This window comes from Lycium barbarum, chromosome 2 (assembly GCF_019175385.1).
Source record: "Lycium barbarum isolate Lr01 chromosome 2, ASM1917538v2, whole genome shotgun sequence".
NCBI classification, from domain to species: Eukaryota; Viridiplantae; Streptophyta; class Magnoliopsida; order Solanales; family Solanaceae; genus Lycium; species Lycium barbarum.
The window spans coordinates 7,054,165-7,069,500 of NC_083338.1; the positions used below are offsets into that span (position 1 = coordinate 7,054,165).

At 35.6% G+C, this 15,336-nt stretch overlaps 1 protein-coding gene across 1 annotated transcript; it reads right to left on the minus strand.

The window, feature by feature from the left end:
- Positions 1-2,079: 2,079 nt before the first annotated feature.
- On the minus strand, positions 2,080-11,575 carry LOC132626017 (formate--tetrahydrofolate ligase). Its single transcript, XM_060340719.1, has 5 exons — positions 11,287-11,575; positions 7,916-8,065; positions 5,592-6,767; positions 4,557-4,703; positions 2,080-2,747 (listed from the first exon to the last, which is right to left on the minus strand). The coding sequence occupies exons 1-5, from the start codon at positions 11,440-11,442 to the stop codon at positions 2,472-2,474; spliced, it is 1,905 nt and encodes a 634-aa protein (XP_060196702.1). The 5' UTR covers positions 11,443-11,575; the 3' UTR covers positions 2,080-2,471.
- Positions 11,576-15,336: the final 3,761 nt, after the last annotated feature.

The window sequence follows — 15,336 nt, forward strand, 5'->3', positions numbered from 1 at the left end:
GTAATTCCTTCACAAGTTTATGCCGGTGGGGGCATACTTTTAATGGGCAAACTTTTATAGTATGCCACATAAGGCGGAATTTTTCCTTAAGGCATAACTAAAAGTTTGCCTTATAAGGCAAAGTCTATACCTTAAGAAAAAGTTCTGCCTTATGGGGCATACTTTTGGTTATGCCTTAATTAAAAGTTTGCCCCATAAGGCATAGTTCCTTAAGGAAAAGTTTTGCCCCATAAGGCATAACTAAACTATGCCTTGAGGAAAAGTTATGCCCCATCCGGCATAACTTTAGTTTTTCCTTAAGGACTTTATGCCGGATCCGGCATACACTCCCTCCAGCCCTGCCTTGTGAAATTATTTTTTATTTTATGCCTGAGCGGGGGTTTGAACCCAGAACCTCAGGTATCCAAGCGAAGGGCAAAATTTAAAGACCACAAATATGAGGGGCAAAATTTAAAGACCACCCCAAAAGAAGGGCAATCCGTGCAAAAAAAAAGTATTTTTGCTTTCTATGGCTGCTAGTAAGTCATTTTTTTGCACGGATTGCCCTTCTTTTGGGGTGGTCTTTAAATTTTGCCCCTCATATTTGTGTTCTTTAAGTTTTTCCCTTCGATTGGATACCTGAGGTTCTGGGTTCGAACCCCCGCTCAGGCATAAAATAAAAAAATAATTTCGCAAGGCAGGGCTGGGGGGAGTATATGCCGGATCCGGCATACAATCCTTAAGGAAAAACTAAAGTTATGCCGGAGGGGGCAGACTTTGCCTTGAGATATATATTTTTTATTTTCTTTTTACTTTTCAAGGCAAACTTTTAATTATGCCTTAAGGAAAAGTTCCGCCTTATGGGGCATACTTTTAGTTATGTCTTAACTAAAAGTGTGCCCCATAAAATATAACTAAAAGTATGCCCCATAAGGCGGAACTTTTCCTTAAGGCATAACTAAAAGTTTGTCTTAAGGAAAAGTTCTAACTTTAGTTTTTCCTTAAGGAGTTTATGCTGGATCCGGCATACAATCCTTAAGAAAAAACTAAAGTTATGCCGGAGAGGGCAGACTTTGCCTTGAGACATATATTTTTTTATTTTTACTTTTTAAGATAAACTTTTAATTATGCCTTAACTAAAAGTGTGCCCCATAAAATATAACTAAAAGTATGCCCCATAAGGCGAAACTTTTCCTTAAGGCATAACTAAAAGTTTGCCTTAAGGAAAAGTTCTGCTTTATGAGGCATACTTTTGGTTATGCCTTAATTAAAAGTCTGCCCCATAAGGCATAGTTCCTTAAGGAAAAGTTTTGCCCCATAAGGCATAACTAAACTATGCCTTGAGGAAAAGTTATCCCCCTCCGGCATAACTTTAGTTTTTCCTTAAGGACTTTATGCCGGATCCGGCATACACTCCCTCCAGCCCTGCCTTGCGAAATTATTTTTTTATTTTATGCCTGAGCGGGGATTCGAACCCAGAACCTCAGGTATCCAAGTGAAGGACAAAACTTAAAGACCACAAATATGAGGGGTAAAATTTAAAAACCGCAAATATGAGAGGCAAAATTTAAAGACCACCCCAAAAGAAGGGCAATTCTACCTCGTAGAATTGCCCGATACCAGCCCAAAAATAGGACTACATTGGGCCAAATGATTCAAACAGGAGGAATTTTCTGTTGGTTGTCCCTTTTTAAGACAACCATTCAGTAAATGGTCATATTTTTATTTCTCCCGAAACTTATGGATCTTTAGGTGACAATCTAAAGATCTCTTTTGAGCAAATTGAAAAACTTATGAAAAAAGTTAAATCATAATTTAAAAGTTTGTAAGTTATTGTCAAAGTTAGACAACAGTCTAATATTTTATCTGTAAGGTTGAACAATATATGAACAAACATTAAACCCGAATCTAACGTTATCCAGAAGAATAATTTTTTAGTGGCTATATTTTCACAACTTTTAAAATAGGGACAAAATCTGAATGGTGACAAAAAAAGAGACATTTGCGTACATCAACCTAGACATCTACGTACATCAACCTACTTTAGGCCATGATGATTCAAATAGCCAAAAGTTCACAGAATGAGGACATAAGGAGAAATGACAGAAACATTGCAAAACATGTTGACTTATTCCAAGAAATGTTCTTTGCACACAAAATTTGTAATCTTTGTACTAGAACCACAACATATTCTATACTAGTTCTAATTCACTTATCTGAGAAAATGTAGTGGAGACCATCAAGAATCGTGTCCGACTCACGAACGACTCTAAGAGGCCCCTTTAAACGAACCTCGAATAGTCTACAACTCCTAATGATCACTCAAATCTGGATACTAAACTCGAATCCAGGTTTATTCAATCAATGTTGCACTAATGTTACAACAGAAAAAAACACATAAGCGGCTCAGAGCAGTATCGATTATCGGCTGGGCACTGTAGGAGGAGGAAGCCCTGACTTGACAAACTCTTCATTTTTTGAAGCTTGGATTCTCAAGAAAGACCGATTACCTTTCCAGTAGACGTGTCAATGTCAATCTCGTAGAAACAAGGCCTCGTAGGCAAACCAGGCATTGTGCTCATTGTTCCAACAAGAGGATAGATGAATCCTGCACCAATGCTTGCTCTAATGTCCCTGATGGGCAGGATGAATCCACTTGGAGCGCCTTTCTTCGCAGCATCATGCGAAAATGAATATTGTGTTTTCGCCATGCAAATTGGCAGATTTGAAAATCCCTGCTTGGTATACATCTCAATCTGTTTCTCAGCCTAATATAGAACAGACATCACAAACTCCTTGTCAATGATATGGACCAAAAGAAGATCACTGTATGTAACTATGCTTTCAACCTATGCTTCTCAGACTCTTCAAAAATGCCATCGGGTGGGTGTCGGATCCTCCAAAAGTAGTGCATTTTTGGAGGATCCAACACGGGTGCAACAACTTTTTTGGAGAGTCCAAGCAACATAACTTTCAACAACATCAAAGTCTTCTATTAGACTAAATTACAAAACAATCTCAAATGGATCACTGATAGTTAAACGTTGTGATTAACATAAAAGGAGCGTCAAGGCATAAATCAGTCTTAAGTGTACCAACACCTTCAGTAATAAATTGCAAGGCAAAACATGATATTTATGGGAAACTACAGAAGATTGTAAAGGTCACAACAATATAAGAAATATCATGGAGAATTCTGCCAAAGGTCAAATGTACATATAGATTTAAGAGAAACTATCATTCCATACCGCAGCTTGTGTCTAGGCACATGGTTTTTTAAAAGGAAATGAAAACAAGAGTAGATGCAGCGTTTGATATGTTGGCTCTTAATGTCTTATCGGTGGATAAGGGAAAATGCATCCATTATGACATTTTAAAGGATATATTTTTCTGCTAAGTGGACATAGTTCTTCCTCGAGTTCCGGTTTTAAGACTACAGGCCAAGCTGAAAGAGAGCATTGAACGAATTGCAACATTCAGTGCACAGTGGAAATTGTGACTTAATCCTGTTAATGTCCTCATGTATTATAGGGTGAATCCTGTGTTGCTCGGACTCCCAAAAATGATGCTGCACCTGTATCAGATACTCCAAAAAAGCACTACTTTTGGAGGATCCGACACGCACTACTTTTGGTTGCAACTGTTCCATTATAGTCGTCGATGCAAACATTCATATACACCTGCTCAGTAGCTCCTATTGAGTTGAATCGATTCAGAGATTTGTGTAGGAATATCCTGGGGGTCAAATGAAGACAGATATAGCAAGCATAGAACTTCATCAACCGCTAGGCCATGCCGCTTAATAGTGGCAGCAGAGTCAGGATTTCACTAAGGTGATTCAAAATATAAAGAAGTAAATACAGGTAAAAGCCAAGGGGATTCAACATCTAGTATAATACATAAAAAATAATTTTGGCCTCTGTGCACTTAATCTATATACTTACGAAAAGAAAAAGGTCACGCGCTCGTCTTTTATTTTACTTAAATGCATAAGCTCAGCCCCGCCCTACCAACTCAAAGAACAAGCAGCAGATAATAAGCCTAACAAAGCAAAGCATCTACGAAATGCAAGCCTAACTCTCGCAGATATCTGTAACAACTACTCCCTCTGTCACAACATTTTATGACATATTTTTCATTTTTTCATCATATTGACATATGTCATGCTTTTTCTTGAGCCGAGGATCTTTCGGAAACAGCTTCCCTACCTCCCAAGGCAGGGTAAGGTCTGCATACACTCTAACCTTCCCAGACCCCACTTGTGGGATTACACTGGGTATGTCGTTGTTGTTGTTGTTGACATTGGAAGAATTGCAACTTATAGTACTTTTTGTATAGTATTTGAATATCTATATTTTAGTTTTAAACTACTGAGTTTTGATCTAATCCAATTTAGCCTCAAAGATTAGTTAAATTGACTTTCGCGGAACGAAAAGTGCCACATAAATTGGGACAGAGGGAGTATAAAAGATGTCAAACACCAAATGCTTTACCGAATTTGTTCACGTCCATAGAGAAAATCTAATAAAAATCAGAAAGAAAGTGCAGTAATAGGTGTAAGCAATCGAACAATATACCTGTTCAGAGTACTCTACTCCGTCAGCACCATATGATTTTGCTATTGCCTCTATTTTATCTTTGATACCTATATCCAGCGGGTACAGGAATTTTAGTGGTTGTGTTGCATTCTCACACGCCTTCTGGACTGCAATTCCGAGGTCCACCTGAATAAACAATTCCGGCTTATCAGTGTTTCAAATTAGCAACTAGTAAACCCCGTAGCAAAACGGTCAACACAACACCTTCACAAGTTTTTTCATGCCAAAAAGCGAGAATCTTCAAGTTAATAATCTAGATCCAAACTAATAAAAAAAACTCTCAATTGATTAATACTCCTAAACTGGTAACCAGCAGACTACCAAAAAATAAAACAAAGATAAGTAAATAATACTTGATAATAATATTCCTAAAAAACAAATAACTATCTAATTTTTCCATTCATCTACATGCTTTGTTGCTGTGAGCACAAAGATATATAAAGTGTTGCCAGATAAGAATCGATAGTACATAGTTCCAATTCCAAAGGTGTTCGAATATGTAGTACTCCCTCTGTTTCAATTTGTTTGTCTTACTTTCCTTTTTAGTTTGTTTAAAAAGGAGTGCCTCTTTTATAATCTCGCAAATCTGTAATTTCACATCCCACATGGCATGTTTAAGACCACAAGATTAAAGAGTATTTTGGTACATTATACATATTTTTAGTTTAAGACCACAAGATTCAAAAGTACCACAAGATTCAAAAGTCTTCTTTACTCTTAAACTCCGTGCCAGTCAAACTAATACAAACAAATTAAAACAGAGGGAGTACAAAGCTTCTGACTAAGCTTCTTTTTGTTCATTCTGGGATAATAAACATTTAGTGCAACCATTATGACAAACAAAATTAGCTTCAAGCTCTTGCTAGAGCCAAAATAGTGGACCACCAATCATGCATACGCTGTTGGCTCTATAATGGATTTGTTAGGAGATTTAGTGAAAAATCCCAAACCAAATATTCAGCAATTGTCAGTTTGTATAAATGTTTCTTTTTGCTGATTGCATAAAATACTTACCGCTCCTTTGCCACCATGGGCATGATGAGTACAAATTACTGCGTCAAATGCCCCTGCAGCTAATGAAGCATTTTTAACTGCATTTAGTTCTGCTTCGGTATCGGTTGAGAACGCATTAACGGCAACCACGACATTTGCACCATAAGCTTTTGTATTTGAAATATGCCTAGCCAGATTCACGCAACCAGCTTCCACTAGCCCAAGATTCTCAGTTAAATAGGCACTATCAAGAGGCTTTCCAGCTGTGACTTGAGGTCCTCCACCATGCATTTTAAGGGCTCTCACCGTGGCCACAATAACCGCACACTGAGGTTTCAAGCCACTATATCGACATTTGATGTTCATAAACTTCTCTGTCCCGATATCAGAACCAAATCCAGCCTCCGTGACAACGAAGCCACCAGGTCCTACGAGCTTCAACGCAATCTTGTCGGCAACGATAGATGAATTTCCATGCGCAATATTTGCGAAAGGACCCGCATGAACAAGAACAGGGGTGCCTTCAAGAGTCTGCATAAGGGTAGGATTAATGGCATCTTTCATCAAGACAGTCAAAGCGCCTCCAACCCCGAGATCATCGGCCGTAACTGGATCACCGGCCTTGCTATTACCGACTACCATTTTTCCCAGTCTCTCTCGCATATCAACTAGCGATGTCGTGAGGGCTAGAACCGCCATTATTTCACTAGCGACTGAAATATCAAACGCTGTCTCCCGCACCATCCCCTTCTCTTCGGGGCCCTGACCTACAGTAATTTTTCTCAAAAACCTATCGTTCACATCCATGACCCTTCTCCATGTGATGGAAGCGGGATCTATATCTAACCTAGCAAATTTAGTGATCTCTTCAGGAGTAAGGTCTTCAGGGGCAGTCTTGTCAATACCAAGTTTCTTCAAACGTCTAAACATTATATCACAGAACTTCCGTTTACCTTCTTTATTTGGTGGGCATAACCTGTTAAAGAGAGCCTTATCAGACTGTGTAGATTCATGGAAGATTCGTGTATCGATGGCAGCAGCCAATAGGTTATTTGCTGCTGTTATTGCATGAATGTCTCCTGTCATGTGAAGATTGAACTCATCCATTGGTATCACTTGACTGTAACCACCTCCCGCGGCACCACCCTTGATTCCGAATGTTGGTCCTTGTGATGGTTGGCGGACACATGTCACAACCTGAGAGCACGTCACAAACTGGTCAGAGAAAAAAAAAAGACAGCATATATAGGATGCAGAGGCTGACATGGATAACGCATTCTTATCAAATAACATGAAAACAAGAATAGTGCTTTATGAATTGTGATAAAATAAAATAAAAAATGCAGGGACATTATTTGGTCAGCTATAAGTTACTGATTTAACTTTAGCTAAGAATATAATCCTCATATATACAAGATAGACTTCAAATCTAGATGCGGATTTACTGTCTCTAAGAAAATTAGGACAAAAAGATGAAGACACGAGCAAAATTCAGGAGGGAGAGATTCAGCAAAAAGAAATAACCATATCTTTCCTCTGTCCAAGATTTCTCTTGCAACCTCATTGTATTCCATAAGGGGAGGCCAGGTTGCACCAATATACAAGCCAAAGAGGAAATCTTCAATTGGATTAGTAGAAAGATTCTATCAAAATACAAGACAATGAAGATTCTAACTCAAGTAACAGAATCTAATATAGCATGTTTTGCCAAGCTTCCAAAATCTGCTTATTTTGAAAAGTGCTTTTTGTCAAAAGTGTTTTTCAAAAGAATAGCAATTTGTGTTTGAATAATCAATTTGCAAAGCACGTTGCTAATATTGGAGTAGTACTTTGTGCTTGGCCAATATTCTAAAAGTGCTTCGCGGAATAGCTAGTTTTTAAGCTTCTAAAAAAAAGCTTCTGCTACTACTCAAAAGCACTTATTTTTTTCTCTAAAAGCTTGGCCAACACTTCAACTTTCTAAAATAAGCACTTCTTGAAAGGAGAAAAAAAAAAAAAAAAAAAAAACAATTTTGGCTTCGCAGAAGCTTGGCCAAACAGGCTATAAATCTTGATTCAGAGACCTCAAAATGAAAAGCACTTGCTTTTATCTATCCAACTACTCAAAATTTATCATCGGCAAGAAGAAAGAGCCATAACATGCATGTTTTTCAACCTTTCTCAAATGTCCACCAAAACCAAATAAACATACCACATTTCTTCACTTATCTATTATCCTTCTTTACAAGTTCAATGACAACAGATACTAGTTTACAAGCATATATTAGCTTAAAGTTAAGATACAGATAACTATGCATTTTCTCAAAGTTGGTGCTACAGACATTCTACAGAGAATTCAGCGTTACCTTTTTATCAAGGAAAGCTCCCAAAGCCTGGCAAAGACCGACCGTGGTGGTGGACTTCCCTTCTCCTAGAGGGGTCGGAGTTATCCCTCCAACCACCACATAATACCCGTCCTCAATCCCTTTGACTTCATCAAGCACGGGTAACAGCACCTAGAATCATAGCAAATTTGACATATCAACTCACCAACCATAAAAGCAAAGCCAACATATTAATAGTGATACACAAAAACACATATCACATTCTTAAGTAAGAGACCACACTATAGTCTAAGAAACTCAACTTTGTAAAACTGCAAAACTGAAGTACCCGACGAGTAATAATCATTCAACAACAAAAAGTAGTACAGTCAAACCTCTCCATAACAGTGTCGTTTGTTCTGATACGTTTTGGTTGCTATAGCAAAATGCTGTTAATATAGAACATACAACATAACATAAAAGATTGGTTCCACAGAAAACATGGTGGTTATAGTGAAATATTGTGACGATGGCTATTATAGAGAGGTCTGATTGTATTACAACATATGAATAGCCCTAAGACTTGTAGTTATCATGTAATTGACTACATACCAATGGCGAAGAAATCAACTTCAGTTGCTATTGAGAACATAAAAGGAGTCCCATATATGCATCTCAATCACATTACTCTTCTATGCAGACCAAAAAGAATCTAACAAATCATCAGAACTTATTGCAGAAGAGTATAGCATAACCAAACAAGGTAACAATTGTACAATTAATGGCTTGCAAAAAATCATAGTATCAGCAACTGAAATCTTTTTGTTATTTTAACTTTTAGTTTTCTTTCATTAGGCAATACTTTTAATAAGAAATGAATGTCAACCATGAGGTCTCTAAGTTCAATTCCCAAGGAGTCAAAAAAAACTAGGTGGCCTCTGTGGTGGACAAGATGAGGGAAGCGAGGCTGAGATGGTGCAGGCATGTGAAAAGGAGATGTGCAGATGCCCAGGTGAGGAGGTGTGAGAGGTCGGCAGTGTTGGGTTTGAGGAGAGGTAGAGGTAGGCCGAAGAAGTACTGGAGAGAGGTGATTAGACAGGACATGGCGCACCTTCAGCTTACCGAGGACATGACCTTAGATGGGAAGTTATGGAGGTCGCGGATTAGGGTAGAAGGTTAGAAGGTGGGTGAGCGTTGGATAGACTTGGTGGGTAGTTAGTATTAGCATTTTTCTCTTAGTTTCTTGTTCATTGATCTTTGTTACTACCCGTTATTTCTTGTACTTCGGTTATTGCTTTATTCTCTCTATATTATTTGTTACACCTTATTTATCACTTTCTTTTTCAAACTGCTTTGTTATGCGTTACTTGAGCCGAGGGTCTCTTGGAAATAGCCTCTCTATCTACATGAGATATGGGTAAGGCTTGTGTAGACTCTACCCTCCCCAAACCCACTTGTGGGAACATATTGGGTATGTTGTTGTCGTTGTTGACTAAGCATGTGTAGAGTTACCCGGAATTAGGTACCCTCCGGAAATAGTCGAGGTGTGCAAGCTGACCCAAACACTATGATTATCAAACAAAAAAAAATGAATGCCAACCAACACACATCTAATCTTCTAATCACGCCAATCACCAGGCATCGCCAGGGTAAACAAAAACAAGATACTGCTGAAGGATAAAAGTAAGACAAAAAGCACAGGAAAAAGACATAACGAGCAAAGTTGTTAACACGTGGATCTACATACAATATTGCCCATTGACTTGGCTTTATAGTTGCCCTATCAATCATAATGATGGGGGCTAAGATTGAGTTCTTGAGCAATCTCAGAAACATGAAGATGTTTAATATGAAATCTTTTGTTATTTTACGTTTTAGTGTTCGTTCAATAAGCAATACTTTTAATACAAACTGAATGTCAACCAATACACATCTATTCTTCAAATCAGTCTTATTGGGAATAACAAGAGCATCTATCAATATTCAAAGTTTCAAATCTTAAGCGAGTTTTCAAGAAAGTACTCGAGTTTTAATACATCTATTCTTATAATCACCAATCAACATGGATAAGCAAAATCTACCAAAAATAATAGAGTACTAGCCAAAATCCAAGAAAAATAAAAATAAACAAAAATCATAGTTAAGTGAAATAATAGAACATATCTTAACACATGAATCTATATACAATGGTACCTGGTGACCTGTCTAAGAAGGTATTACCTTGGCTTTATACTTGCCATATAAATCATAATTCTGGGGGCTAAGATTGAATTCTTGAGCAATCTCAGAAACATGAAGAGGTTCAACATGAAATCTTTTGTTATTTTAAGTTTTAGTTTTCTTCCACTAAGCAATACTTTTAATACAAAATGAATGCCAACCAATACACATCTATTCTTCTAAACAAGCAATTCATCAAGGTAAACAAAAATCAACAAAAAACAACAGAAAATTAAATCCAGAAACAATAAAAGTAAGATAAAAAGCACAGGAAAGAGACTTCATTAGCAAATTTGTGACCTGTCAAAAAAGGAATTACCCTGGCGTTATACTTTCCATATAAATCATAATGCTGAGAGCTAAGATTGAGTTCTTGAGCAATCTCAGAAATATGAAGAGGTGCAACAGAACTAGCAATATCTATATCTGCTGGCACAGGAGAAACAACTTCCGGTTTCCTTGTTGTTTTCCCCATAATGATTTCTTTATACCCTTTTTCCCCATATTCTGAAAACTCAAAGATCTTGATTTTTCCTTCAAAGGGTATCTCCAAGATTGGATTTTTAAATCAGATAAACGTTCAAACATGACGAAAAAAAGAGTCCAAATCAATTATTGGCAATATTTCACCCAACCCCATTCTCTCCCCCAACTCCAACCCCCCATCACCCCACACCTCAGCACCCCCCCCCCAAACCAACTCATCACCCCACCACCGCACCTCGCCTCCTACCCCAGCACCACCCCTCATCTCGACCCTCATAGTATTTGCTTAAATTATATTAAATGTTCTTGGACAATAATTTCTGTTTATTTACAGAACAGCAGACCGAGTCTCTCAGAAACAGCCTCTCTACCCCACAAAGGTAGAGGTAAGGTCTGTGTACATCCTACCCTCCTCAGACCTCACTCGTACGATTCCACTGGGGTATGTTGTTATTGTTGTTACAGAACACCAGAAAACAAGTAAGAAAACCACTTATTTCTCCTTCAAACCAAACGCACCCTTAATACAAACAAATACACCTCTATTCTTCATATCACACCAATAACCAAGGTAAACAAACAACAACTGAACAGACTACTAAAGAAAATCCAGAAACAATAAAAGTAAAGACAAAAAACACAGGAAAAACACTTAACAAATAAGCAATTTTTTTAACACATGAAATTGAAAAAAGGTACTTCATTACCTTGGCTTTATACTTTCCATATAAATCATAATGCTGAGGTGCAAGATTAAGTTCTTGAGCAATCTCAGAAATATGAAAAGGTTCAACAGAATTAGCAATATCTATATCTGCTGGTACAGGTGAAACAACTTCAAGTTTCCTTATTGTTTTTCCCATGTTGATTTTTTTATACACTTTTTTTTCCTTATCTTGAAAACTCAAAATTCTTGATTTTTTCTTCAAAGGGTGTCTTAAAGATTGGTTTTTTAGATGAGAAAATGGTTGAAAGATTGGGATAAAAGAGTCCAAGTCAATTATTGGCAATAGAGTTGCTGTCTTTGTTGAAGAGATGTTGACACTAGAATTAGATATAATTATCATGATTTTGAGATTAAAAAATAAAAATAAAAAATGAATTAAAAAAAATATTATTGATTTTGAGGCCTTTGAGGGTGAATTGGTGGCATACATTGAACTTAGTGCTATCCTACATAGATTTTTATGGTAAGATTTTTAGTGCACCCAACAATTGTGGGGGGAAATAATTTAGTAACTATGATATTATCTTTGTGGTAACTTCTTAGTTGTATATTCCAATTAGTTTCAATTTATATACCCCTTCGTCTCAAATTATCTGTCATGATTATTAAAAATAGTTATCTCAAATTATTTGTCATTTTAAAAGTTCAAAGCACAATTTTATTTTTTCCTCAATTTACTGTATTAAAATTTTGTCATTAACAAAGACGACACATAAATAGAGTAAACATTTAATGGAGTGAGATTATAACTTTGACATAAATAACAACAATAACATACTCAATGCAATCTCATAAGTATGGTCTGGGAAGGGTAAGATCTACGCACACATTACCCTTACTTTTGTGGGGCAGAGAGGCTGTTTACGATAGACCCTCGGCTCAAAAGAAAAGTATCTCATGCAGGATTGTAAGAAAAGGGGATAATTTAGACATAAATAAGGATAAAATAGTCAAATACACCTCCTGATTAATGGTATTTCTTAAGAAAGATGTAAAATAAAATAAAAAGTGACAATAATTTGAGATGCAGTGAGTATATAACATAATTTAACTATTAAAGTAATTTTATTTGATATAAACAATTTCGGGATTAAAAATCATATCAAACATGGGATAGAATATTCACCAATTTATTCCAGGTATTCCAGGATTAAAGTTCCTTATCCAAGAGGCATTAATTAATGATTTTGAGATTAAAAAATAAAAATAAAAAATGAATTAAAAAAATATTATTGATTTTGAGGCCTTTGAGGGTGAGTTGGTGGCATACATTGAACTTAGTGCCATCCTACATAGATTTTTATGGTAAGATTTTTAGTGCACCCAACAATTGTGGGGGAAATAATTTAGTAACTATGATATTATCTTGTGTAACTTCTTAGTTGTATATTCCAATTAGTTTCAATTTATATACCCCTTCGTCTCAAATTATCTGTCATGATTATTAAAAATAATTGTCTCAAATTATTTTCATTTTAAAAGTTTAAAGCATAATTTTATTTTTTCCTCAATTTACTGTATTAAAATTTTGTCATTAATAAAGACGACACATAAATAGAGTAAAACATTTAATGGAGTGAGATTATAACTTTGACATAAATAATAGCAATAACATACCCAATGCAATCTCATAAGTAGGGTATTGGAAGGGTAAGATCTACGCACACATTACCCTTACTTTTGTGGTGCAGAGAGGCTGTTTACGATAGACCCTCGGCTAAAAAAAAAAGTATCTCATGCGGGATTGTAAGAAAAGGGGATAATTTAGATATAAATAACGATAAAATAGTCAAATACACCTCCTGATTAATAGTATTTCTTAAGGGAGATGTAAAATAAAATAAAAAGTGACAATAATTTGAGATGCAATGAGTATATAACATAATTTAACTAATCAAGAAATTTAATAAAGAACGAAAAACTTGAAATGGCATTAATTAATGCCTCTTGGATAAGGAACTTTAATCCTGGAATACCTGGAATAAATTGGTGAATATTCTATCCCATGTTTGATATGATTTTTAATCCCGAAATTGTTTATATCAAAATTGTAAAATTACTTTTATAGTGCACCCTATGTGAGATAACAGTTCCAGAATTAAAGGTAAAATTTCTTGTGTACTCCCTCCGTTTCAATTTATGTGATATAATTTAACTAAATACGGCATTTGAACAAAGATTTTAAAAACTTGTGAGTCGGTGGAACAAGATGGATAGTAACGATTTCATATGAAATCATTAGCATTTACCCAAATTATATGCATATTATTAAGAAAATTATTAAATATTTATAAATATTTTACTGTAAATTCAGTTGTTATTATTGTAATATTAACTTGAAGTATAAGAATACATAAACTTCAAATACTAAATTCGATTTTGTCGTGAGATTTATGTGACATAAAAGTATGCATTAAAGTTAAAACGGGACAATCAAGGATTTCAGTGGGATGGATATGATCCGTCCACCCTTAATTAGAGGTTTTAATTTTGAACTCTGAGCAAAAAAAAAAATCCAACTATAGGGGGCTTTCCTTTTTAGTTGGTCTTACGCAGCACGAATTTGCATTTAGTCACTCAAAACAAACACTAGACATCAGGTGTCAAAAAAATTAAAGTTAAATTATTTTCTAAATACAAAATTTGTCCTTTTTTAACATAATAAGAAGAAATAATATAACAAGAAATGGAATGGACGAAGTATCAATTAGTTACCATTTAAAAGTGATAATTTAGTAAAATTTAAATATATTTTCCTAATATAAAATAATCTAACAGAACCGACAAAACTGAGTGATATAAGTAATTATTTCTCTGATAAAACACAAGTAATATCATATCAAATCAATTATGGCAACTAGACGGATTTTATATTCAATAGAGTAAGGAGTGACAACTATTTTAAAATCAATTATTTGCAATGAGATTCATGAACATATGTACTACCACTTCACTGGTGAATTTAAATATGTTAAAAAATACATCTTGCGGATTCGCTTTAAGAATATTTAATTTAAAAACTAATCCTCTTTCATTTTTTCCTCACGAGGGCCATAATATTCTTTTTCATTGTGTTGTAAAGTTTGTGTACCACGTGATTTTTTATTTTTTTTTGTTTTCAGCTGGTATTTGGTATTTTTTTTTTAGGGGTATGGATTTAGTAGTTCAGCTAGTTGACGATCTGAACTTTTACCTTGTTGGTGAGAGTTTAAATCCCCACGTTGTAATTCTCCTTCTCATTTCTCCTTGCCTAACCCCTATGTAATAAAAAAAAAATGGTATTTCTTTAGAGCTCTGACTAATCACAATCGGCACAATATAAAGTCCATTAAAAGGTGAAGCGTTTCATATCAACATATTTCTGATTTTGGAGCTCGAACTCAAAATCTTTTATTAAGCGTGAAGGAGTCTTATTCATCCCAGTAGCATGCGATTATTGCTTCTAGCGCAAACACTTTTTTTTGCATTTGAATTTTTTTCCTCTCCATCAAGAGATAATAGTTCATTTTTTTCTTCTAAACAAGGACGAACGAGTGATGATTGATTGAAGGGATCCTTGAACCTAAAGAAATAAATTGTAGTTGGGTACAAATAGTTTAGGACGAGTATGCAGGGTATGACTAAGCTGCAGGGTGACACATGATTGTATTGGTCAGCTTTGGCCTAAAGGCTGACGATTGAATGAGTGTGCTTTGATAGCTCACCGTGGAGTACTCTCTGACGGATTAACATATTAATGGCTTCTATTCTTGAGGAAGGTTCGATATTAAGACGCGTGACTAAAATTTTGTATCGTTGTTCATTTATAGTTGATTTATCGAAATCGAGTTTTAGATGTCACCTTGATTACTTGTCTTATTTAATATTTTCTTAGCGGACGGTTTATGTTTGGTCGTTTTGGATCGTCTGACCTGGGTTGATGGCACTTCGCAACCAGAGGCGGATCTAGAATTTAAACTCTAGGGGTTCAACCTTTTAAATTTTTTACCATTGAACCATTTTATTTCTAAATTTATGGGTTCATATCTAC

What these genes read in the sequence shown, in the direction of transcription:
- LOC132626017 (XM_060340719.1), bottom strand. Translation starts at nt 11,442, where the DNA reads ATGGGAAAAACAATAAGGAAACTTGAAGTTGTTTCACCTGTACCAGCA. An exon ending in ATGGAAAGTATAAAGCCAAG is followed by an intron (nt 8,066 to 11,286) that starts GTAATGAAGTAC and finishes CTATGATTCTAG; the next exon opens with GTGCTGTTACCCGTGCTTGA. An exon ending in GAGCTTTCCTTGATAAAAAG is followed by an intron (nt 6,768 to 7,915) that starts GTAACGCTGAAT and finishes ACGTGCTCTCAG; the next exon opens with GTTGTGACATGTGTCCGCCA.